The 25,452-nt window shown below is 37.7% G+C and overlaps 1 protein-coding gene across 1 annotated transcript in view; it reads right to left on the bottom strand.

Moving 5' to 3' along the window:
- The window catches only part of Gprk1 (G protein-coupled receptor kinase 1), a 327,272-nt gene that overhangs the window by 38,701 nt on the left and 263,119 nt on the right, over nucleotides 1–25,452 (bottom strand). Inside the window, exon 13 of the mRNA XM_089086349.1 lies at nucleotides 6,789–6,889. Coding sequence (XP_088942475.1) covers nucleotides 6,789–6,889 — 101 coding nt within the window. The remainder of the gene's footprint in view (nucleotides 1–6,788; nucleotides 6,890–25,452) is intronic.

The following is a 25,452-nucleotide window of genomic DNA, read 5'->3' as shown; positions in this document are numbered from 1 at the left end:
TTTTTAACATTGATTAGCCATTTGTCACCTCGCAAACTCAGCTTGGTAACTGCATCATGACAGCTCACTTTATCAAGCACTTCTTTGCGTTTTATCGGGTCATTTAGTGTTTGCGGCACTTTAGAGACAACAACAGTGGTGTGAGAGTCAGTTGACGGCGTCGCATGGGCAGGCAGTGGTGGAAAGTGATTATCATACGAATCGAACTTACTTGAAACAGTCTTTAGGAAGTGTTCCATTCTATTCAATTTCGCGTTCAAACTCGAATAAACCAAAGCAGGGATGACAGGTACATCATTTGGAGAACGAATTACAAACATCGGTAGGTCTATGTCTTCATCGTCACATTTCTCGAATACACTTAACATATCCTTTAGATGGCTTTCCAAAGCCTTCGGCCCCTGTCTTCTCGGAAGCTCAGTCCCAGGTACAGCTGCATCGTAGAGGAGTTTTAAACCGGATTAAATTGCAAATTAATTTTTTTTCTAAATTATATATACATATATATATATATATATATATATATATATATATATATATATATATATATATATATATATGTATATATATATATATATATATATGTATATATATATATATATATATATATATATATATATATATATATATATATATATATATATATATATATATATATATATATATATATATATATATATATATATATATATATATATATATATATATGAAACTCTACAGACAGCTCAACAAACTACGCAACTCCTTGCTCCACAAGGACAAGAAAGACCTTATTGTGAGTGAAGCCGCTGAACTTGAGTAAGTTGCCCAGAAAGAAGACATAGATGCAATATTAAAGATCCTGTGCGAGATAGATGACTAACTTGTGTTGACATCCACACGCCTGAAATCAGTAAGAGGAAAGACTATATACAGTCAGTCTCAATGTGTTGATCTCTGGGAGAAACAATTTAATAAGCTGCTAAACTCAAATCCACCCTACTGCATTGACCCAGTGCTTATTCCCGAAGCTGCAGAAGCTACCCCTGCCCCCGACGGCGCCGAATTTTCTCCTGAGGAGATTAAATCGGCCGCAAGGAAAATGAAAAACATTAAGGGGTCTGGCTCCAGTGCCATCAATTTAGAGATACTTACTACGGGCGGCCACGTAATGATACCTTGGCTGGACATAGTGCTCAGCATAGTAAGGTTTTCTGAAATCCCTCTGTCAGACAGCGCTAAAGGAATCATTGTGCCTGTTTTTTATCACAAGAAAAAGAAGGCGGGCTGCAGCAAGTACCGTGAAGTCATTTTAATCTCAGCTCTTGGAAAGTTGTTTGCAATACAACGGTGGGAACGTGCAATAAGTTTCCTAAATGCCTTACACCACCCCAAACAACTCGGATTCATGCCAGGAAAATTGACAACTGAACAGATTCATACTGCCAGACAGATCGTTGAGAAGACACTAGAATTCAACATGAAGGCTTGCTTTGCTTTTATTGACTTTCGTTCTGGCTCTGACAATATTGAGAGACACTCTTTGGCTAATCTTGAAAGCTGCGGGCCTACCAACCAAGATATTCAGCTTCTTTAAAGAACTATACAGCAGCACAGAAAGCGCCGTCCTTGTTAACGGGAAGCTTTTTTCTTCCCTCCCCATAAAAAATGGTGTACGGAAGGGATGGGCTGCTGCACCTGAGCTGTTTAGCTGCGTCATAGACCACATCTTGAACGAGACAAACCGTGTCCACCCTTTCGGCATAAGCTATGCCGGGAAGACTTTGTCTGATGTTGACTTTGCCGACGATGTAGCCGTCCTCACCGAAAATATCGACCAACTTAAGCCTGTACTCGAGATGCTCTCCTCCACTACCTCCGCAGTTGGGCTGCAAATCAACTGGAAGAAAACGGAGATCATACCCATAGAAAAGACCGCATTGGTGTCACCCTTAACTGTTGTGATCAACGGCCAAGCTGTTGACGTGGTAAGGCAGTTCACCTATCTCGGATCAATTATATCATCAAATGGCACACTTGACGCTGAAATCTCAGCCAGATCAGCCAAGGCAAACTCTGTATTCGGATGGCTTCTGAGAACAATCTTCCACAAACTGCAAATTAATCGCCTTGCAAAAGCCCGTATCTACAACGTCAAAGTCTCAAGCATCATGCTGTACTCTTCTGAGACATGGCTGATAGCCCAGACACAGCTAATAAGGGTCGATGTCATCTAAACTATAAACCTGCGTTGAGTTGAAGGCTTCAAATGGTATGATAAGATCCGCAATACTGAGATCCTGAGGACCTATAAGCCGATGAGCCTCTCCTTCCGTGTAGAAGCTAGTTCTATAAGATGATATAGCCACCTACTCCGCTTCCCGCCAACTACCACTGCAAGGATCATATCGGACTTCCATCCCTCGACTGTCTGGAAACATCATCGAGGGTGGCCGCGCACAAGACGGTCTGATGTTGTAAATCAACGCCTCTTCAGTCGCAACATCGACCCAAATAAGGCCCCATCCTTAGCCCTGGACAGGACTGTTGGAGAGGACTGACAGCACTGTCAATCAGTTCCCTCTACGCTGGCGACCCTGCTGAGCAAGAGCGATAAGTCAAGTCACACACACACACACACATACATATATATATATATATATATATATAGAAAAGTTGAAGCTTAATCTTGGATATAACTAAAAAAATACAAAGACAGCTTATCGGGAAAAAAAATAGAAGACGAAAATATAATTTATTGGTTCTAGTTTATAGTATTTATTAACAATAAAATTAAATAGCAAGTTTACAAAAGGAGGCTTATATTAAGTTCATGCAAAATTAGTGAAAGACATGACTACTGAGTAGCAATAACAAGATGGCTATATAGGGGAATGGGGGAGGTGGTGTCATTGCATAATAAAACGAGTTTTAATATCTTAGATTCTCTAATTTGATGGAAATCAAATATTAAAAAGAACAGATATATTAAAAAAAGAGACTGGACCAATGATTAAATAAAAAACAAATTAAGTTTGAACATTTTAAACAAGATCGTCTAGTATCTATCTCCCTATTGTCCTAAAAGAAAGGATTAAAAATAAAACCGAGATGAAGAATCATTACTCGATGTAAAAATAAGGCTTTGTATCAAACAGTTCGTGGTAACGAACTGTAAGTAAGGAGCGACCCGGCTCAATGGTAACAGATACTGCAGAAAACAGAAGTTTGATACCAATAGATACATAAAAAGAATCAGATTTTAATGTTGATTTCAAATATATAAGTTTCATCAAGTTTAGTCCAACCTATCAAAAGTTACGCGCCTGAGAAAATTTAGCTGATTTTCGAAAAAAGGGGGAAAGACCCCCTAAGAGTTATAGAACCTTAATGAAAATCACACCATCATATTCAGCGTATCAGAGAACCATACTGCAGAGGTTTCAAGCTCCTTTTTACAAAAATGTGGAATTTAGTATTTTTTGCCAGAAGAAAGATCACGGATGCGTGTTTATTTGTTTGTTTGTTGTTTTTTTCCCAGGGTTGATCGTATCGACCCAGTGGTCCTAGAATATCGTGGGAGGGCTCATTCGAACGGAAATTAAAAGTTCTAGTTCCCTTTTTAAGTGACCTAAAAATGGGGGGGGGGGGTAACTAGGCCCCCTCTCATGCTCATTTTTTCCCCAAAGTCACCCGATCCAAAATTTTGAGATAGCCATTTATCTCAAATAGCCAGTAGGGTTTCACGTCCAAGCAGTGAAGTTAATGAAAAGACTCTGTTTAGTATCCGGTTATCAAAATAATGTATCTATTATGTCTCGGGAATGGCTAGGGATGTCAAGTTAAAACTATCAGAGAGTCTTAACGGGAGGATTCAAAACGTCGATTTTAACTCGATTTTAGCTCTAAGCCACAATGGGGTTAATGATCTATTAACACTTTAGTATCAAGGTAACGCAAAAAACAGGTGGACTAGGATCTGGTGTCATGCACCTAGGTTATCAAAACGGCGTATTTACGTTATCTCAAGCTATAAGCACCCGAGTTTTAAAATTATCAGCAACATACAGAAATTGCTTAGGAGATTGAGTTGAAATTTTCAGGGAGTGCTGGGGAGAGCAACAAGTTGATTTAAATTTTTACTTGAGGAGGGGGAGATAGATTGAAAGACACTATGTATATCCAAGTCATCAAAATACCATTCTTCAATATATACGTAACGGCTAAGAGGACAAAGTTTAAATTTCATGTTCTGTTACAAAAGGAAGGGGGGCAAAGGAACTTGAAATTTTAAGGTGGGAGCATCTACTTAAACGTTTTTGCACTATAGGCTCCTATAGGAGTTAAAATCTAGGCAAACTTAAGTAGCAAGGTAGGTCAAAAGGAACTAAGCGTTGTCAGGTTATCAAAATGGAGTTTCTGAAATACATCAAGAGAGCTTAGGCACATCCAGTAGAAACATTCAGGAAGTGAAGAGAGGGGGGGGGTGCGGCTAATGGCGGACAATGACTTTGGGAGAGATAATAGAATCAATTACAAAGAAAGTATTCGTATCCAGATTAACAAAATAGCATATCTGCAATGACTCAAGAACTGCCAGGCGGATGGAGTTGAAAGTTTCAGGAGGAGAGGAACTTTCAAGCAGTGAAGTAAAAGAAAAGACACTATGTGGTTATCAAAATAATGTATCTGCTATTTCCCAGGAATGGCTTGGGACATCAAGTTGGGAGGGGGGAGGGAAAGGGTATAAATTGTTTGGTATCTAATCTGTTTAAACTTTTGGTGCTATAAGCCCCATGGTGGGACTAGGACCTGGTGTCATTCACCCAACCTATCAAAACAGCACAATTGCATTACGTCCGGAACAGCTTGGGGGAATCAAGCTTAAGTTTTAAAAGGGTGGTGGAAAACTTAGTGGAGCTTGAGATTCTAATTGGGAGGAGGGGAAGACATAATAGAAAGAAAACACGAATTCAGGCTATCAAAAGGTCATAATTAAAAGATACTAAGAACTACTTGTGGAGATCAGCCTGCATTTTCAGAGTGCTGGACGAGGAGGAGGCAAATAGAATTCATATTTTTTGTTTAGAGGGAGGGAGGAATATAGAGTCAAATAAATATGTGCCTTTCGTCCTCCAAAAATTTTCAACATTATTAGCACCAGTGGAACTTCGAATTTATTCACGGTGAGGTAGTGAGGTAAATCATTTGACAGTATATTCACCTAGACCATAGAAATGAAGTATTTATAATATCTAGGGAACAACGGGGGGATACAATTAAAACTTTCAAAGAGTGTTTCGGAGGGGTTTCCTAAAATATTGCCCCAAACAAAAAGAATCAACAATTTTCTTAAAAGTTTGAAACTTATATCTGTAAGCTATTGGGTCTAGAAACTCCTCACGTACAGAAAAAAATGCGAACAAAAATATGTTTCACGTGAAAATAGGCCCAAGACCTTTTCCTGATAGCTTGTAGAAGCCGTACAGAAGATAAAACCTAAACAGATTTTTAAATCATACGAAGAATAATCTCAATCTTTATATTATTAATATTACTAATCTCAATTTTTAATAAATATATATTTATAAAAGAACTAGAATTAATAAAAAATCCAAAAACAAGAATTTTTTCAAAATAAATTAAAGAACCATTTTAAAGCCGAAGGTAAGCAGAAATACATTCATCGAAAATTCAAACTTAAAACTACCATAAATCACTATTAATAAACAAATGAAACCCAAAACGAAGAGAAACTACAATGAATTACGTCTCTAGATGTACTGCTATAAAAATACTACTAGGCTATAGATGAATAAATGAATCCTAAAACAACCCAAAATAAAGTGAATAATCAAGTCAAGCTTAAAACGAAGAAAAGTTGATAAAAAAAAACACAGAGCTGCTAAAAGGAGTTTGATTGCGGCCTCCTAAACCTTCGAAAGGCTCGAGTGTCATTTGCACGTTACTGGAAGCAAATATATTGCAAATATTTTCTCTTTTGTAATTATAACGTTGAAAAATCCAACATTCCTGAAACTTGCAGGAACTAATATCATTATGTACTAAACAACAAGTCTGCCTTTATTTGTTCTTTGCAGTTATCTTGATTATTACAGTGATTTTTGCTTTTTGATGTTTTGACAAATAAAAACCACAATGTTCAAAATACATTTCATTTTTAATTATATGGAAACAAACTCAGGGCATTTAGAGGGTTTGAAAGGGAGGAGAGGGACTACCGCTCTTATTTGTGAGTGGTGTAAAGGGAGGAGAGAGACTACCACTCTTATTTATAAGTGGTGTAAAGGGAGGAGAGAGACTACCACTCTTATTTGTGAGTGGTGTAAAGGGAGGAGAGAGACTACTACTCTTATTTGTAAGTGGTGTAAAAGGAGGAGAGGGACTGTTTCTATGTGACGTCAAGACAAATAAAAACACAGTTCAAAATACAAATCATCCCCAGTAAATCAAATACAAGCAAACATAACGCTCTGGCCATTAGAAGGTTTAGTGGACACTTTCGAGTTAATTCCAGATTATTTTAAACTTGGCTCGAATACTCATTTTTATTTCTGTCTTCGGTTTCAACTATTCGTTGATAGTAATTATTGTTTCTTTTCAGTTTGAATTTTTACATGAATTTGTTTCTAATCGTCTTAGGTTTTAAAATAGTTTTTTTACTTTTCTCTAAAAACTAAATTTTGGGGAAAACATTTTTAAACTATATACACAATATATTTGAATCACACCGCCAGAATTATTACGTGATTGATAACGAGAAAATAGGAAATGACAAACATACTTACCCTCGTCCTTTACATCCTAGTCTACTTTCTACGTCTCTGTGGAGAAGGCCCTCTAATAAATCCTTCAATTCTGAGGAAAACGAATCAGGCAACTCCACATTCTAAAAGAAAAGGCCTCGAAAAAAATCAAAGTAAAGGGAAAAGTCGAGAGAATGTATAACTTATTGATTTAGCTTGGCATTAAAAGGATTAGACACCAAAGCTAAATACCACATACACAACAAAAAACTGTTAGTAAACTCGGTTTTCGAGTACCCAACAAGTTAATGAAGCCGTCTAATGTGTCTAATTAAGTTTTTCAATTAAGCATATACTTAAGTTGTGAGATGAGGTTGATTGACTCCCTGACTACCCATCTATGTCTAAACAATAAATGTGAAGAGATCATATATAACTTCTAGTAATAAAAGTTGTCGGATTTTTGCTAGGTGAGATATTGCTTTTCAATTCAGGAATAAAGCCAACTGACTCTTAATATATATTAAATAAAAGGGACAGCCCCTTTCATATACGGAACAATTTCTGTTCGTTTTAAGTTTTAATGGCGCTCCTTACTTTCAGTTAAAAAGAACTTGTTTTTTTGTTATTTAATTTCTGAACGTTCTGAATTAATGCAGCTTTGATTTTGGCTTACCGTAAATGAATAATTAAAACGAAATTGGCATATTAATTATACTTTTTTTCCCTAAATGGCTTTTTCGAAATTTTGTTCTGACGTAACTTACGAATTAACTTACGTATCGAACTTCTATAGTCGTATGTTTTTTATACGTATTTTAGGGAGTTCGCCCCCTAGTCAATGCCTCACCCTTTACGCTAAAGTTCGAATTTTGTTCGAATCACAAATCCCTGAACCACCAAGGCCGGTTAATTAGAATAGATAGCTCTTTTGAAAGTACTAAAAAAAATTAGCGGAAAGAGGGAGGTATTGACTTGGGGGCGAACCCCCTCAAAAACGTAATACTCTCCGTTAGTTTAAGTTATAATGTTGCTCCTTACTTTCAGTTAAAAAAACTTGTTTTTTTATTTAATTTCTGATCGTTTTTTAAATAATGCCGGGAAATCCGGCACCCCCTTCATAGAAATGTCCCTTCCCCCAAGGAAACATCCTCACCCGTAACCCCCTACTCCGACCCTCCCCCCACCATAAAAAAGTCCCTCCTGAAAACGTCTGTATACTTCGCAATAAACAATACTATATGTAAACAATGGGAAAAGTTCACAACTTGCAGCCCTTCCCCCGGGAACTGTAGGGGATTAAGTCATCCTCAAAGACATATTTATTAGATGTTTGACTATGCTGAACAAAATAGCTATCTCAAAATTTTGATTAGGGGACTTCGGGAAAAAATGAGCGTGGGAGGAGGTCAATTTGCCTCTAATTTTTTATCACTTAAAAAGGGCACTAGAACTTTTAATTTCTGTTCGAATGAGCCTTCTCACGATATATTAGGACTACTGGATCGATACGATCCCCCCTGGAAAAAAAAAACAACAAAAAAAAAACAAATAAACACGCATCCGTGACATTTCTTCTGGCAAAAAATAGGAAATTCCACATTTTTGCAGATAGGAGCTTGAAAATTCTATAGTAGGGCTCTCTGATACTCTGAATCTGATGGTATGAATTTCATTAAAGTTATATGACTTTTAGGGGTTGTTTCCCCTTTTTTTGAAAATAAGGCAAATTTTCTCAGGCGTGTAACTTTTGATGGGTAAGACTAAACTTGATGAAACTTATATATTTGAAATCAGCATAAAAATCTTATTCTTTTGGCGCGTCTATTGGTAATCAAAATTTCGTTTTTTATAGTTTCAGTTACTATTTAGCCGTGTCACTCCTTAGTTACAGTTCGTTACCACGAACTGTTTGATAATATCCTCGTGCCCGAAATAGAAGAGGTACCTCACATTTTCACAGTCAGAGGCAACGCTATAGTGTTGCCTATAGTAAAGGCCGTTCGGCTCCAATGTTTTATTATTATTTTTTTTTTCCCAAGAGGTACTTCATATGGAAGAGGTCGTCGTAGAAACTTCAAAGGGGGCTCATTCGATTGGAAATCGAGAGTTCTAGTGCCCTTTTCAATAGTCAAAAATGATTGGAGGGCAACTAGCCCCCCCTCCCACACACCCACCATTCCCCCAAACAAACCCAATCAAAATTTTGAGATAGCCATTTTGTTCAGCATAGTTGATTTCCAGATAGAACATATATTTTTGAGGAGGACACTCCCCCGCAACCCTCAGAGCAAGGGTTTTAAGTTAAGCCCTGGGGGCATATAAGTTTTTATAGAAGGCGTTGTCGTAGAAACTTCAAAACAGGCTCAATCGATTGAAAATTAAAGGGCTAGTCCCCTTTTAATAATCTAAAGTGATCGGAGCGTAAAATATCCCCCTCCCCCCCCACGCCCATCATTTCCCCAAACATATCCAAGCAAAATTTTGAGATAGCCAATTTGTTCAGCGTAGTTGCTTTCCAGATTGAAAATATATTCTTGAGGAGGACACTCCCCCACAACCCTCAGGGCAAGGGTTTTAAGTTATACCTTGGGGGCATATAAGGTTTTTATAGAAGGCGTTGTCGTAGAAACTTCAAAAAAGGCTCATTCGATTGGAATTTCTAAAGGATAGTGCTCTTTTTAATAGTTAAAGGTAATTGGAGGTCAACTAGCCCCCCCCCCACGCCCATTATTCCACCAAACACATACCCACCAAATGTTAGAACGGGCCTGTTGCTCAGCACGGCTGATTTCCAAGAAAAATATATTCTTGAGGAGGACACTCACCTGCAAACATCTGGGCAAGAGTTGTAAGCTGTACCTTGGGGACATATAAGGTTTTTATAGAAGGCGTTGTAGTACAAACATCAAAAATGCTCATTCAATTGTAAATTCAAAGAGCTAGTGCCCTTTTTAATAGTCGAAAGTGATTGGAGGGAAACTAGCCCCCCCCCCACGCCCATTATTCCCCCAAACACATCCAATCAAAATTTTGAGATAGCCATTTTCTTCAGTGTAGTTGATTTCCATATCGAAAATATCTTTTTGAGGAGGACACTCCCCCAAAACCTTCAGGGCAAGGGTTTTAAGAAGGCTTTGTCGTAGAAACTTCAAAACATGCTCGTTCAATTGGAAATTCAAAGGGATAGTGCCCTTTTTAATAGTCGAAAGTGATTGGAGGGGAACTAGCCCCTCCCCATGCCCATCATTCCCCCAAACACATCCAATCAAAATTTTTATATAGCCATTTTGTTCAGCGTAGTTGATTTCTACATATGTTTTTGAGAAGAAAACACCCTCACAGCCCTTAGGGGAATGGTTTTAACTGCTTCTCTGGGGGCACAAAATGTTTTTATAGACAATATTTCTGTAGACGCTTCAAGTCAAGCACAATTGACCGAGAATTCAAAGGGCTAATGCTCGGTTAAAATGCTAACCGATATGTAAGGGCACCTAGCCACCCTCTTCCCCCTCAAGCCCATCGTTTCTCTAAACACATCCAATCAAGATTGTGAAATAGCCATTTTATTCAGCGTAGTTGATTTCCAGATAGAAAATATGTTTTTGAGGAGGACAATCCCCCACAATCCCCCAGGCAAGTGTTTTAAATTATGCCCTGGGGGCATATAAGGTTTTTATAGAAGGCGTTGTCGTAGAAACTTCATAAAAGGATCATTCGATTAGAAATTCAAAGGGCTATTGCCCTTTTTGGTAGTCGAAAGTGATGTTATTCGGGCCATTTTATTCAGCGTAGTTGATTTCCAGATAGAAAATATATTTTTGAGGAGGAAACTCCCCCACAACCCTCAGCGCAAGAGTTTTAAGTTATGCCCTTGGGGCATATAAGGTTTTTATAGAAGGCGTTGTCATAGAAACTTCAAAACAGGCTCATTCGATTTGAAATTCAAAGGGTTAGTGCCCTTTTTAATAGTCGAAAGTGATTGGAGGGCAACTAGCCCCCCTCCCCCACGCCCATCATTTCCCCAAACACATCCAACATTGGCTCCAACATTGAAGCCATACGGCTCCAATGTTTTATTATTATTTATTATTTATTTATTTATTTTTTACCACAGGCACTTCATATGGAAGGGGTCGTCGTAGAAACTTCAAAGGAGGCTCATTCGATTGGAAATCGAGAGTTCTAGTGTCCTTTTTAATAGTCGGAAATGATTGGAGGGCAACTAGCCCCCCCCCATGCTCATCATTCCCCCAAACACATCCAATAAAAATTTTGAGATAGCCATTTCGTTCAGCGTAGTTGATTTCCAGATAGAAAATATATTTTTTGACGAAAATTCTCCCCAAGACCCTTCCGGAAAATAATTTTAGGATGTGCCCTGAGAGCATATAAGATTTTAATAGAGTTCGTTGTCGTAGAAACTGCAAAACAGCCTCACTCAATCGGAAATTAAAGGGCCAGTGACTTTTTTAATTGTCGAAAGTGATTAGAGTGTAACTAGCCCCCCGCCCCCCCCACGCCCATCATTTCCCCCAAACAAATCCAATCAGAATTATTCAGATAGCCATTTTATTCAGCATAGTTGATTTCCAAATAGAAAATATGTTTTTTAGGAGGGCACTCCCCCACAACCCTCAGGGCAAGGGTTTTAAGTTATACCTGGGGGCATATAAGATTTTTATAGAAGACGTTGTTGTAGAAACTTCAAAACAGGCTCATTCGATTGGAAATTCAGAGGACTAGTACCCTTTTCAATAGTCAAAAATGATTGGAGGGCAACTAGCCCCACGCCCATCATTCCCCAAAACACATCCAATCAAAATTTTGAGATAGCCATTTTGTTCAGCGTAGTTGATTTCCAGATAGAAAACATGTTTTTGAGGAGGACAATCCCCCACAACCCTCAGGGCAAGGGTTTGAAGCTATGCCCTGGGGGTATATAAGGTTTTTATAGAAGGCGTTGTCGTAGAAACTTCAAAACATGCTCTTTTGATTGGAAATTAAAGGGCTAGTGCCCTTTTTAATAGTCGAAAGTGATTGGAGTGTAGGTAGCCCCCTTCCCCCCCACGCCCCACATTTCCCCAAACACAACCAAACAAAATCTTCAGATAGCCATTTTGTTCAGCGTAGTTGATTTCCAGATAGAAAATATGTTTTTGAGGAGGAAACTCCCCCACAACCCTCAGGGCAAGAGTTTTAAGTTATGCCCTTGGGGCATATAATGTTTTTATAGAAGGTGTTGTTGTAGACACTTCAAAACAGGCTCATTCGATTGGAAATTCAAAGAGTTAGTACTCTTTTTTATAGTCAAAAGTGATTGGAGGGCAACTAGCCCCCCTCCCCCCACGCCCATCATTTCCCCAAACACATCCAACATTGGCTCCAACATTGAAGCCATACGGCTCAAATGTTTTATTATTATTTATTATTTATTTATTTATTTTTTACCACAGGCACTTAATATGGAAGGGGTCGCCGTAGAAACTTCAAAGGGGGCTCATTCGTTGGAAATCGAGAGTTCTAGTGCCCTTTTTAATAGTCGGAAACGATTGGAGGGCAACTAGCCCCCTCCCCCACGCCCATCATTCCCCCAAACACATCCAATCAAAATTTTGATATAGCTATTTTGTTCAGCGTAGTTAATTTCCAGATAAAAATTATATTTTTGAGGAGGAAACTCCCCAAAACCCTCAGGGCAATGGGTTTAAGTTATGCCCTGGGGGGCATATAAGGTTTTTATAGAGGGCGTTGTCGTAGAAACTTCAAAACAGGCTCATTCCATTGGAAATTAAAAAGCTAGTGCCCTTTTTAATACTCGAAAGTGATTGGAGTGTAACTAGCCCCCTCCCCCCCCAAGCCTATCATTTCCCCCAAAAAATCCAATCAGATTATTCAGATAGCCATTTTGTTCAGCGTAGTTGATTTCCAGATAGAAAATATATTTTTGAGGTGGATACTCCCCCACAACCCTCAGGGCAAGGGTTTTAAGTTATGCCCTGGGGGCATAGGTTTTTATAGAAGACGTTGTTGTAGAAACTTCAAAACAGGCTCATTCGATTGGAAATTAAAGGGCTATTGCCCTTTTTAATAGTCCAAAATGATCGGAGGGCAACTAGCCCCCTCCCACGCCCATCATTCCCCCAAACAGATCCAATCAAAATTTTGAGATAGCCATTTTTTTAAGCATAGTTGATTCCCACATAGAAAATATATTTTTGAGGATGATACTCCCCCACAACCCTTAGAGAAAGGGTTTTAAGTTATGCTCTGGGGACATATAAGGTTTTTATAGACGGCGTTGTCTTAGAAACTTCAAAATATGCTCATTTGACTGGAAATTAAAGGGCTCGTGCACTTATTAATAGTCGAAAGTGATTGGAGTGTAGCTAGCCCCCTTCCCCCCCCCGCCCATCATTTCCCCAAACACAACCACTCAAAATCTTAAGATAGCCATTTTGTTCAGCGTAGTTGATTTCCAGATTTTTGAGTAAGAAACTCCCCCACAACCCTCAGGGCAAAAGTTTTAAGTTATGCCCTTGGGGCATATGAGGTTTTTATAGAAGGCGTTGTCGTAGAAACTTCAAAACAGGCTCATTCAATTGGAAATTCAAAGGGCTAGTGCCCTTTTTAATAGTCGAAAGTGATTGGAGGGCAACTAGCCCCCCCCCCACGCCCATCATTCCCCCAAACACATCCAACATTGGCTCCAACATTGAAGCCATACGGCTCCAATGTTTTATTATTATTTATTATTTATTTATTTTTTACCAGAGGCACTTCATATGGAAGGGGTCGTCGTAAAAACTTCAAAGGGGGCTCATTCGATTAGAAATTGAGAGTTCTAGTGCCCTTTTTAATAGTCGGAAATGATTGGAGGCCAACTAGCCCCCCCCCCCCACGCCCATCATTCCTCCAAACACACCCAATCAAAATTTTGAGATGGCCATTTTGTTCAGCGTAGTTGATTTCCAGATAGAAAATATATATTTGAGGAGGATACCCCCCACAATCCCTAGGTATAGGCTTCTAAAAGCGACTATGGGAGCAGATAATGTTTTCTTTTATGGCGTTGCCATATAAACTTCAAAGCAGACTCATTCGATTGGAAATTAAAGGGCTAATGCACCGGTTACTAGTCGAACACTCCCGAAGGGCCACTCGCCTCCATCGCCCCACCCCAAGCCTATCATTTCCCCAAAAAAATCCAATCAGATTATTCAGATAGCCATTTTGTTCAGCGTAGTTGATTTCCAGATAGAAAATATATTTTTGAGGTGGACACTCCCCCACAACCCTCAGGGCAAGGGTTTTAAGTTATGCCCTGGGGGCATAGGTTTTTATAGAAGACGTTGTTGTAGAAACTTCAAAACAGGCTCATTCGATTGGAAATTAAAGGGCTATTGCCCTTTTTAATAGTCCAAAATGATCGGAGGGCAACTAGCCCCCTCCCACGCCCATCATTCCCCCAAACAGATCCAATCAAAATTTTGAGATAGCCATTTTGTTCAGCGTAGTTGATTCCCAGATAGAAAATATATTTTTGAGGAAGATACTCCCCCACAACCCTCAGGGCAAGGGTTTTAAGTAATGCCCTGGGGACATATAAGGTTTTATAGAAGGCGTTGTCGTAGAAACTTCAAAACATGCTCATTCGACTGGAAATTAAAGGGCTAGTGTACTTTTTAATAGTCGAAATGATTGGAGTGTAACTAGCCCCCTTCACCCCCCCCCACGCCCATCATTTCCCCAAACACATCCAATCAAAATTTTCAGATAACCATTTTGTTCAGTGTAGCTGATTTCCAGATAGAAAATATATTTTTTAGGAGGACACTCCCCCACAACCTTCAGGGCAAGGCTTTTAAGATATGCCCTGGGGGCATATAAGGTTTTATAGATGGTGTTGTCGTAGAAACTTCAAAACAGGCTCATTTGATTGGAAATTAAAGGAATAGTGCCCTTTTTAATAGTCGAAAGTGATTGGAGGGCAGCTAGCCCCCCCCACGCCCATCATTTCCCTAAACACATCCAATCAAACTTTTGAGAGAGCCATTTTATTCAGTGTAGCTGATTTCCAGATAGAAAATATGTTTTTGAGGAGGACACTCCCCCAGAACCTTCAAGGTAAGGGTTTTAAGATATACCCTGGGGGCATATAAGGTTTTTATAAAAGGCGGTGTCGTAGAAACTTCAAAAAAGGTTCATTAGATTGGAAGTTCAAAGGGATAGTGCCCTTTTTAATAGTCAAAAGTGATTGGAGGGCAACTAGCCATCCCCCCCACGCCCATCATTTCCCCAAACACATCCAATCAAACTTTTGTGATAGCCGTTTTGTTCTGTGTAGCTGATTTCCAGATAGAAAATATGTTTTTGAGGATGACACTCCCCCACAACCCTCGGCAAGAGTTTTAAGCTATACCCTGGGGGCATATAAGGTTTTTATAGAAGGCGTTGTCGTAGAAACTTAAAAACAGGCAAATTTAATTGGAAATTCAAAGGGCTAGTGCCTTTTTTGATAGTCGAAAGTGATTGGAGGGCAACTAGCCCCCCCCCCACGCCCATCATTGCCCCAAAAACATCCAATCAAAATTTTGATATAGCCATTTCATTCAGCGCAGTTGATTTCCAGATAGAAAATATGTTTTTGAGGAGTACAATCCCCCACAACCCTCAGGGCAAGGGTTTTAAGTTATGCCCTGGGGGCATATAAGGTTTTTATATAAGGCGGTGTCTTAGAAACTTCAAAAATGTCTCATTAGATTGGAAATTCCGAGGGCTAGTGCCCTTTGTAATAGTCGAAAGTGATTTGAGGGCAACTAACCCCCCTCTCAGGCCTACCTTTTCCCCAAACACATCCAATCGAAATTTTAAGACAGCCATTTTATTAAACGTAGTTTTAAGTTCTGGAAATTATGTCTTTGAGGATTACAACTCCCCCAAAGCCCTCAGGGCAAGGGTTGTAATTTAAGGATTTTCCGAATCCTTCATATTATTTCTTATGGAAGGATGCTCGTATAAACTTTAGGAAGGGCTCGTTTGATTGTAAATTGAAAGTTCTTGTTCACTTTTTAAGAGTCAAAAGAGATTGTAGGGCAACTAGCCCCTCTCCCTCTTCCACGCCCTCAATGCATCAGATAAAAATTTTGAGATAGACATTTTGTTAAAATAGTTCAAAGTTCTGATAACAAAAACTCCGGTGTCGATACAGCCCACCAGGGCCCAGGGGTAGGTGTTGTAAGTTATGCCCTTGGGCATAAATTATTAAGGGGGTTTATAACTTATGGGAAGGGGTTTTGTTTCGGAAGAACACATAGGAAATCTATTATAATTATCAAATTATAAGGTAAAATACATACTCTGTGATAGATGCAAAATTGCTTTGGCACACAAATTCCTATTAAGGTCAATTCCAAACAGTCGTGATCCCTTTGTGTTAGAAAGTGAAATGGTCTAAACCCCCTTATTGGAGCTATTTTTTAATCCATTCATTGTTGTCAATCGCTGTCCAAAAGTTATGCCAGCTGTCTATTGTTCATATATAAGGTTTTTATCAAAGAGGTAATCGTATAAACTTTGAAAAAAGCCTCATTTGATTTAAATTGAAAGTTCTAGATCAGTTTTATAAAGTCAAGAATAATCAGACAGTAAGCACCCCCTCCCCATGCCATAAAAACTTGAAACTTTTTGCAATCAAAAACGAAAAAAAATTAATTAAAAAAAATTTTCCGAAAAATAAGTTTTTCAAAGAAAAGTAAAGGCCATTTTAAACTTAAGCTCAGGAGATACAAATAACTGTTAAATTTCAAACTCAAAACGACCAGAAATTACTATTAAAGAATAAACAAAACCCAAAACGAACAAAAATTAAATAAACAATCATAGCAAAAAACATACAACAAGTAATAATATAAATGAATAAATAGATCTTAAAGCGAGTAAGACTTCGATTGAATATGAAAATCAAGCTTAAACCGAAAACAAATATTTTGCTATTAAAGTATAAATGAAACTTAAAACGAACGGGAATTAAATAAACAATCAATGCGAACAAAACGTACAATATATATTAATGTAAATGAATAAATAAATCTTAAAACGAGTGAAACTTAAATTGAATATGCAAATCAAGTCTGAATCGCATAAAAATAACTACAAACAAGAGTTTGGGTATCGGCTCACTGCAGAAGCCAAGAACCTACTGCGTCATTGGCGCTTTACTGAAAACGAATTATATTACAAATGTTTTCTTTTGTACTTAATATTAAAAATAAATATTAAAATTACAGTAAAATTTTGAACTGATGATTTTTTAGCAATTAATATCATTATGCATCAAATATTCAGTTTAATTTATTAGTTCTTTTCAAGATTGGTCAAGACAAATATAGTTTTACTACAAGCAAAATTTGGATACTGCCCCCTTCTTTAACTGTAAAAACCTAAAGCTTTCTGCGTCATTGGTGCTTCACTGAAAACGAATTACTCGTATATTACAAATTTATTATTTTCCTGTTCTTACAGCATTGAAAATGAAAATAAAAATTGCAGTGAAAAAAAAACTTGAACTGATCGATCTTTCAAAAATTAATATCACTATATATCTAATGTTCAATTTGATTTTGTTTATACCTTCCTAGACTGTTCAAGACTCATCAAGTTTTGCCTTTTTCTAAAGTGTGTCATTTTTTTTAACTAATCGTGTTAGTTTGTTATGAAAACATTCTATGGCTTCTAGGCATTTTTTTTTGAGTGGAAAACTACACCTCAAACTCTGTGGAACATGTATTTTCTTGCATGAAACACCAAAATATAATAAAATGTCCAGTTTCAGAGTGTTCAACCACTCGCAAGCAAGTGCCATTGGTACTTTTGAATCCGAATGGTCAACATAGGGGGTGGAGGGTAGGATAATGCTCGTAGCAGCCCCATTCCGTCGTGGTATGGTTCACATTTTCAACACCTGGCGTCCGGACTATCATATAATCTACCAAGCATACAACTACCCAAAATCAGTATCAATAAATAAATGACACCCAAAACAAAAATAAATTTAAAGAAATATTAGAGTAACGAGCATAAATTGTTGTGAGTAGGGTTCAAAACCCCTATGCTTTCTAAAAGCCAGAATACAATTTGTACTTTACTGAAAAAAAAATTCAAATGAGAAAAAAAAATCAAATGAGTTTACTGAAAAAAAATGTGCATTGTCAATTTAATATACATATGCTGGTATTTATTCCCTAAAATCTTAATTAATTTTTGATTTCTTAAAGTTACAAAAGTGAAAATACTTCAAAGTATTGTTTTCAGTAAATCATCAACAACGCAGTAGGTTCTAGGATTCTGCAGTGAGACGATACCCAAACTCTTGTTTGTAGTTATTTTCATTCGATTCAAACTTGATTTGTATATTCAATTTAAGTTTCACTCGTTTTAAGATTTATTTATTCATTTACATTAATATATATTGTATGTTTTGTTCGCATTGATTGTTTATTTAATTTCGTTTCGTTTTAAGTTTCATTTATAGTTTAATAGCAAAATATTTGTTTTCGTTTTAAGCTTGATTTTCATATTCGATCCAAGCATTACTCGCTTTAAGATCTATTTATTCATTTATATTATAACTTGTTGTATGTTTTTTGCTATGATTTTTTATTAAATTTATGTTCGTTTTGGGTTTCATTTATTATTTAATAGTAATTTCGGGTCGTTTTTAGTTTGAAATTTAAAACGTATTTTTATATACTGAGGTTAACTTTAAATATGACTTTACTTTTCTTTGAAAAACTTATTTTTCGTACAGTTTTTTTTAATTAATTTAAAAAAAGCGGCAATACCGTGTTTTCAAGTTTGGCAGAACTATCGTGCGTAGCTGACGTGTTTCCAGTGGGCTCACTTTAGTACATAGCATTCAGTTATTTTCTATACTAAAGTTGCATTATATAAGGCTGTAGCTATAGATACTGAAAAGTTATTCATTGTGTGAGAAAAAAAAAAAAAAAAAAAAAAAAAAAAATAGGTAAAATAATCAATCATTACCATTGAATATTCCTTTATTGATAATCCAAGAGACATATACTTGAATCAGCCTGCACCCTTGAATGACAAACCGAAAACAGCAGAAAAAAAAAACAGAATACCCAAGGGCGGATCAAGTCATGATTAATAAATGTAGATGTCGAACAGAGCAAAAACAGAAGCATTAGAACATTTCGAATCTTCAATAAACCATCCAGTTTGGTTAAGATTACAGCATATCCAAACTGAGAAACACAAATGGTGCTGGCGATTTTTCACTCCAAAGATGGTTCGAGCTTCTAATCTCAATTATAGTTACTCGCAGAGGTATATTTAGCTCCTAAATATTTTGAACAAAATTTTTTGAACCCGACTGCATTGACCCAGGGCTTGCTGCCGCTGCTACAGAAGCTACCCCTGCCCCCCGACGGCGCCGAATTTTCTCCTGAGATTACATCGGCAGTGAGGAAACTGAAAAATAATAAAGCAGCTGGCACCTGTGGCATCACTTCAGAGTTACTTACTACGGGCGGCCCTGCAATGATACTTTGGCTGCAGATGGTGTTCAGCGTAATTGCACTGAAGTCATACTGTCAGACTGGGAGAAAGGAATAATCGTGCCAATCCTATCAATACTGTCGAAGGCCTTTTCTTGATCTAAAAATACAACGTACAACCCATTCTTCCCTTTTTCATATTTCACTACAAGCGCTTGTGGGACTAAGACCCTATCAACAGCATGGTATCCATTCATATACTATGCCTGCTCCTCCTTCAAAATCCTACATTTTTCTAACCAATGAACTAATCTAGAATCTAGTATTCTTTCTAACATTTTGCAAAGACTATGTACTAAAAATATCGGTCGATAATAACTGGAATCCGCTGGGTCTCATTTTTTGAATAGCGGCAAAATCAAGGATGTTTTCCACAGCGATGGCCATTCTCCGGAAGCCAGAACTGAGTTGAAGATAGCCAAGAAGATGGTCATAAATAAAAGTTGGAATTGTTTCAAGATCTTTGTTGGGACTCCATCGCTACCAGGTGCTGATCCACCTTCCATAGCGCTTATGCATTCTTCGATTTCTTCTTCCGATGCGGATTTTATCAGATCATAATCGTGTTCTTTCAGTGGGAAACTGGTCTCATTCTCTGTATTCGATAATTCGTCGCTGAACCAGCAGTCAAACGAATTGTCTTCCTGAACCGCGTCCTTGTAGTATGTAGGCCATGTTTTCGGGTCAGGTACTTTTGGCTGAGCTATGGAGGCCCCTTTTTTTATCTTTCTCCAGAAAGACCGTGTATCACTCTTTTCATAAAACTGGATCAGCTCCTCCTTACCTTTTTGAATAGCCAGTCTCTTCTTCTGTTTTAAAAGGCGTTTATACTCCCGGCAAACATTTTTAAACCCTGTTACTAGTCGAAGCCTATTTTCCTCTATTTCCTCTTCCCTCAAAATCTCCATTTCTTTAATCAATTCTACTTTTTTATTCTACATTCCTCATCAAAAAATTCTATATCCTTACAACCTCCTTTATTTCCTAGAACTGGGCCTGCTATTTCATGTAAAATCTCCGTGAACTCTTATATATAGATATTTCTCATTCAAATCCAATGTCCCTTGTGTTTGAGCAGTGTTTCTTACAGAATTGTGACAAGTAAAATTTTAGCTTACTGAGCGGATCATGAAGGGGCAGCTCCTATCACATATGGAATAATTTCTGTTCGTTTTAAGTATTAATGTTGTTCCTTATTTTTAATTAAAAAACATAATTTTTTAAATTTAAATTCATACCGTTTTAAATTATGCCAGGAAATCCCCTTCCCTCCTTCTCCCCTCTGGTCTAAAATTTCGCTGGAAAACTCTTCCCGGAAACTTACCTTCCCACAGAAAATTTTCCCCGTGGAAAATCCCCCCCAAGAAAAAAATCCGTATACTTCCCAATAACAAATACTATACGTGAACAACGGGTACATTTCGTAACTTACAGCCCTTTTTTCCAGGGACTATGGGGGTTCATGTCATCCCCAAAAGCACGGTTATAGGACCTTTCAACTATGCTGAATCAAATGGCTATCTCAAAATTTTGACCAGATGTTTTTTGGCGGAAAAGGAGCATGGGAGAGGTGCTAGTTGCCCTTCAATCCCTTTGGTCACTTAAAAAGGGCAATAAAACTTTTGATTTCCCTTCAAAAGAGCCCTCTCCTTATCTTTTAGGACAATTGGTTTGATAAAGTCACCCCTGGGGAAAACAAAAGCAAACAACGGAAAAAAAAGAAACACGCACCCGTAATCTTGCTTCTAGCAAAAAATACTAAATTCCACATTTTTTTAGATATGAGCTTCAACCTCTACAGTAGGGTTCTCTACTATGGTGAATTTGATGGTGTGATTTTCATGGAGATTACTTGAATTTTTGAGGGTGTTTCCCCTTTTCGAAAATAAGGCAAATTTTAGCAGGGTAGTAGCTTTAGCTGAGATACCTTAAATTTGAGGAATTTTATATAATTGGAATGAGCATAAAAAACAGCTTCTTTTGATCTATCAATTGTTAATAAAATTCAGTTTGTGGTTTTTTTTTACACTTTCGGTTACTATTGCACCGAGTTGCTCCTTACTTACAGTTCTGTCCACGAACTGTATATAAACATTTTGTTTTTTCAAAGCGTTTTAATTTTTGGCTTTACAATCACTCAAAATTTTGACAGCCAAGGAAGACAAAGTTGTATCATGGAAGACAAACTAAAACTTAGTGACTTTAGAAAATAGTTTGTGTCTTTCTACTTTAAAGATTTATTTATTTATTTTAACAGGATTATTTTTTATTAATATTTGAGGGACTCCAAGAAATGCTGGTTTTTGGTGCCTCCTGAAGCGAAAGAAATTAGGCTAACTATTCAACTTTGTTTGTTTTTAGTTTCACGCTGAAACTTTAAAATACTGTATTAATCTTTTTTTTTCTACTTATTCTAGAGTTAGCTCTAGACTTAAAAATAAATAGATTGGGACCTATTAAGTCTCAACATTTTTTAAGCCCTCTTTTTTTTAGACTTTTCTTAGACTTTATTTTTACTAACGTTTACTTATCTTTACTAATCATAGCTTCACTGGACGAAAAGATCTTACCTATGGTCAGTTCATTCAGAGATTGTGTTTTGTCAAGTGGTCAGTTGAACATGTTGAATTTTGAAATATTATTTTTATTTGATTAAAAAACAACAATTTTTTCCATGAAAAGTAATGGGCATATTTTAAGTTTAATATGAGCAGAATTTACTTTGTACAGGATGTCGAACCCAAACCAAGCAGAACTTACATAGAATGAGGAAATGAAAGCTAACGAACAGAAACTACAATGAAAAATAAATTGCTTTCATATTTTTTTTTGTCAGTAACGAAAAAATCAAAATTAAATTGTCCTAATCCCGAAATTGAGCTTCATAGTGATGTAACGTAAGTCAATGCAACGTACGCCATGCGTAGAGTGTAAAACTGTTTCTTCGGGGACTGAGATCCAGAATTCTTAATCGCTATAGAATTGGATTTAAAGAAGTCTAGCTGCAATTCAAATCCTATGAGGGGGAGGCAGGGGGGATTCCAGGATTAATTCATTTGAAATTTACAAGAAGGGGTTCTCATACCTCAAGCAGACCTGATGTGAAGTAAAAACTTGTGTCCTGCTTGTGTTTTTGGGGCATCGTGAAGCAATCTGACCTGCAAGGGAGAGGTCCCTAAATTCTAGTCATTAGGCCATCTAACAGAAAGGATTGCTGGTTATGAATCAAACTTGGTTAAAACTAAGAGCTAGTTTCCTCACTATGTCTCTTGGATACAAAGACCCGACCTTCCCTCTGTGGGAGTAGCTCAATTCGTGCCGTCAGGACGTCTAACAAAAAGGTTGTCGTATCTAAGCCAAACCTGGTGGAAAAGATGTAATATGGTTCCAGATTGTACTGTTTCGGGATCCATATCTGATACAACCTCTCTGTTTTCGTGTGTGTGTGTGTGTTTGATTGGGGGGGGGGGTCCGACATTTTTTATCAGCACGTCCACATGAATCCGTAATCAGAACACAATAAATTTCGTGAGAAGTCAGAGTAAGAGTTACAGTTGAGGCTTCTTAGGTTTCAGGACATCATCCTTCTATTTGTGGGGAGAGGGGTCCCTATATTCATATCATGAGTATATCTACCAAAAAAGGTCGGCTTATTGCCACCAAAACTTTTGGAAAGCCAGAGCCGGGGTCTGTATTAAGCCTTTGGAGAATCCAAACCCGGTGCGATCATTGTGGGGGAAGAAAATGCGAGGGGTCATTTAGATATTGTCATCAAGACACATAGAAGAAGGTCTGTCAGATATCAACCAAACATGGCCAAAAAAAAGTGGGTGTCGTAACTACCTTAAGGCGACCCTTGCACATTCTGAACTATCAGAGGAAACGTTATAGCGTTGCCTATAGGAAAGGCCATATGGCTCCAATGTTTTTTTTTCCCAGAGGCACTTCATATGGAGGGGTCGTCGTATGAACTCAGAGGGGGCCCATTCGATTGAAGATCGGAAATTCTAGTGCCCCTTTTAAGAGTCAAAAGTGGTCGGAGGGCAACTAGCCCTCTCCACGCCTTATTTTTTCCCAAATGCATCCGATAAAAATTTTGGTATAACCATTTTGTTAAAAATAGCTAAGAAATCGTATAAAATAAACTCCGCGCTCGACACAACCCCCCAGGGATTGGGACAGGCGTTGTAAGTTATGCTCTGGAGGCATATATGGTTATTAGGGAAGGGATGATCGAAGTGTTCTAGTTTATTTTTTAATGAACTAGAACCCCCACGCCCTTTTTTCCCCAAACCCATCCGATAAAAATTTTGAGATAGTCATTTTATTAAAAATAGTGCAAGGGTCAGATAAAAAAAAACTCTGGTGTCGACAAAACCCCCAGGGGCCGGAAGAAGGCGTTGTAAGCTATGCCCTGGCGGCATTTATGGTTCTAATGGAAGGGGTGTTCGAATAAATTTCAGAGAGAGCTCATTTGATTGGAAATTGAAACTTCTAGTTCACTTTTTAAGATTCAAAAGAGATTCGAGGGCAACTATCCCCCCGCCCCTTTTTCCCAAAACCCACCCAATACAAACTTTGAGATAGCCATATTTTTTTTTTAATAGTTCAAACATCAGATAACAAAAACTCGGGGTCGAAGAAAAGACGAATTGAAATTGAAATGATCGAAATATATTACGTACCTCCGTATACAGAAAATTAATCAGATAAAATATGAAAGGATAGATAAGGATAATAAAACAAATAAAATAGAAAAAGGATAACTCTAAAATAAAATAATATGGGAGGGGCATCATGGCCATCAAGATTAAAATAATATGTAACCATATATCATTTATCTTGCTTGTTTTAGGGGTTAATCCCCATCAGCACCTGCCATCAATTATAAACAGGAACCATAATGATGCAAATACCGTATCAAACAGCAAATACAATTTTTATAAAATTCAATTATATTAAATAATACATTTAACCTGTCACCTAGATCAAATTAAAAACAAATAAACAACTCTAAAACAGGAAACATGCAGAAAAAAATTAAATAAGAAAAAAAAAGAATTTAGGGAATGAACCAAACCAGTAGTCTTAACCAAATTACTTAACAAGTTTGTGCTTAGTCAACCATGCTATATCCAACGGAAAACAATGGAGAGATAACTAGTCAGTTGTCTGAGTAGGAGCCAACCTAAGCCTGGCTCTAGGTTGTATTGTAGCACCTTCTGGGCTGGGTACAGACTCCTTTCCTTTACGTTTCCTTTCTGCTTTGCCGGGGCTGCTGGTATCTGCTGGCATTGTGGGAAGGAATGAAACTTCTCTATTTAGGTTTTCGACTGACTTTTTTAGGCTACTTATTAGGTTTTCAATTGACTTATTTAGGCTAGTTAGGTCAGGGCTGCGTATCTCCTGACATTGTGGGAAGGAATGAACCTTCTCTATTTAAGTTTTTCAACTGACTTATTTAGGCTACAGACTGCATTTTGAAAAGGTCTTGGTGCTAACTTAGAAAGCAGTTCACAAATAGATGTAATAGCCTGAGTTAGATCAGAGATCTGCTTTGCAACACCTTCAAACATGGCCATGTACCTCATTTTGAGTTCTTCAACTGGAGGTTGATTAGGAGTCAATGAAGGGAAAGAGTCTGTGTGTACTATGGGGATGTGTTCTGTATGTTTAGAAAGTCCTTTCTTCAAGACCTCAGCAGTAGTCCTCATGGGGACATTATTGCTGAAAGAGTAACTTACAATTGCTTTCTTCTCTATGAATACTGGGTACTCTTTAGCATTAGCAGCATGGTTACCATTGCAGTTAGGGCACCTGAGTACCTGATCATCCTTTAATGTTTTAGATTGGGGGCATTCATCAAGAATGTGTTGTCCACTACAAAGTAGACATATTCTGTCTCTGCGGCAATTTGAGGCCACGCGACCAAAACCTTGGCAATTAAAGCACTGAATTGCCCGAGGGATAAACTGCTTAACTGTATACCTTGCACCCCAAACAGAGATTTTCAGTGGGAACTGAACATCCTGATTAAAGGTGCAAACCAAAGGGATAAATGATCGGCTTGGATTTTTAAAGGCCAATGTCAATTGTTGTATTCTGGCATCAACTTGGACCTCCTT

The sequence above is a fragment of the Artemia sp. Qi Xiang Cuo genome, chromosome 3 (assembly GCF_049724085.1).
Source record: "Artemia sp. Qi Xiang Cuo chromosome 3, ASM4972408v1, whole genome shotgun sequence".
NCBI classification, from domain to species: domain Eukaryota; kingdom Metazoa; phylum Arthropoda; class Branchiopoda; order Anostraca; family Artemiidae; genus Artemia; species Artemia sp. Qi Xiang Cuo.
The sequence above is the reverse complement of the archived record's forward strand: the minus strand, read 5'-3'. Positions and strand labels throughout refer to the sequence as shown.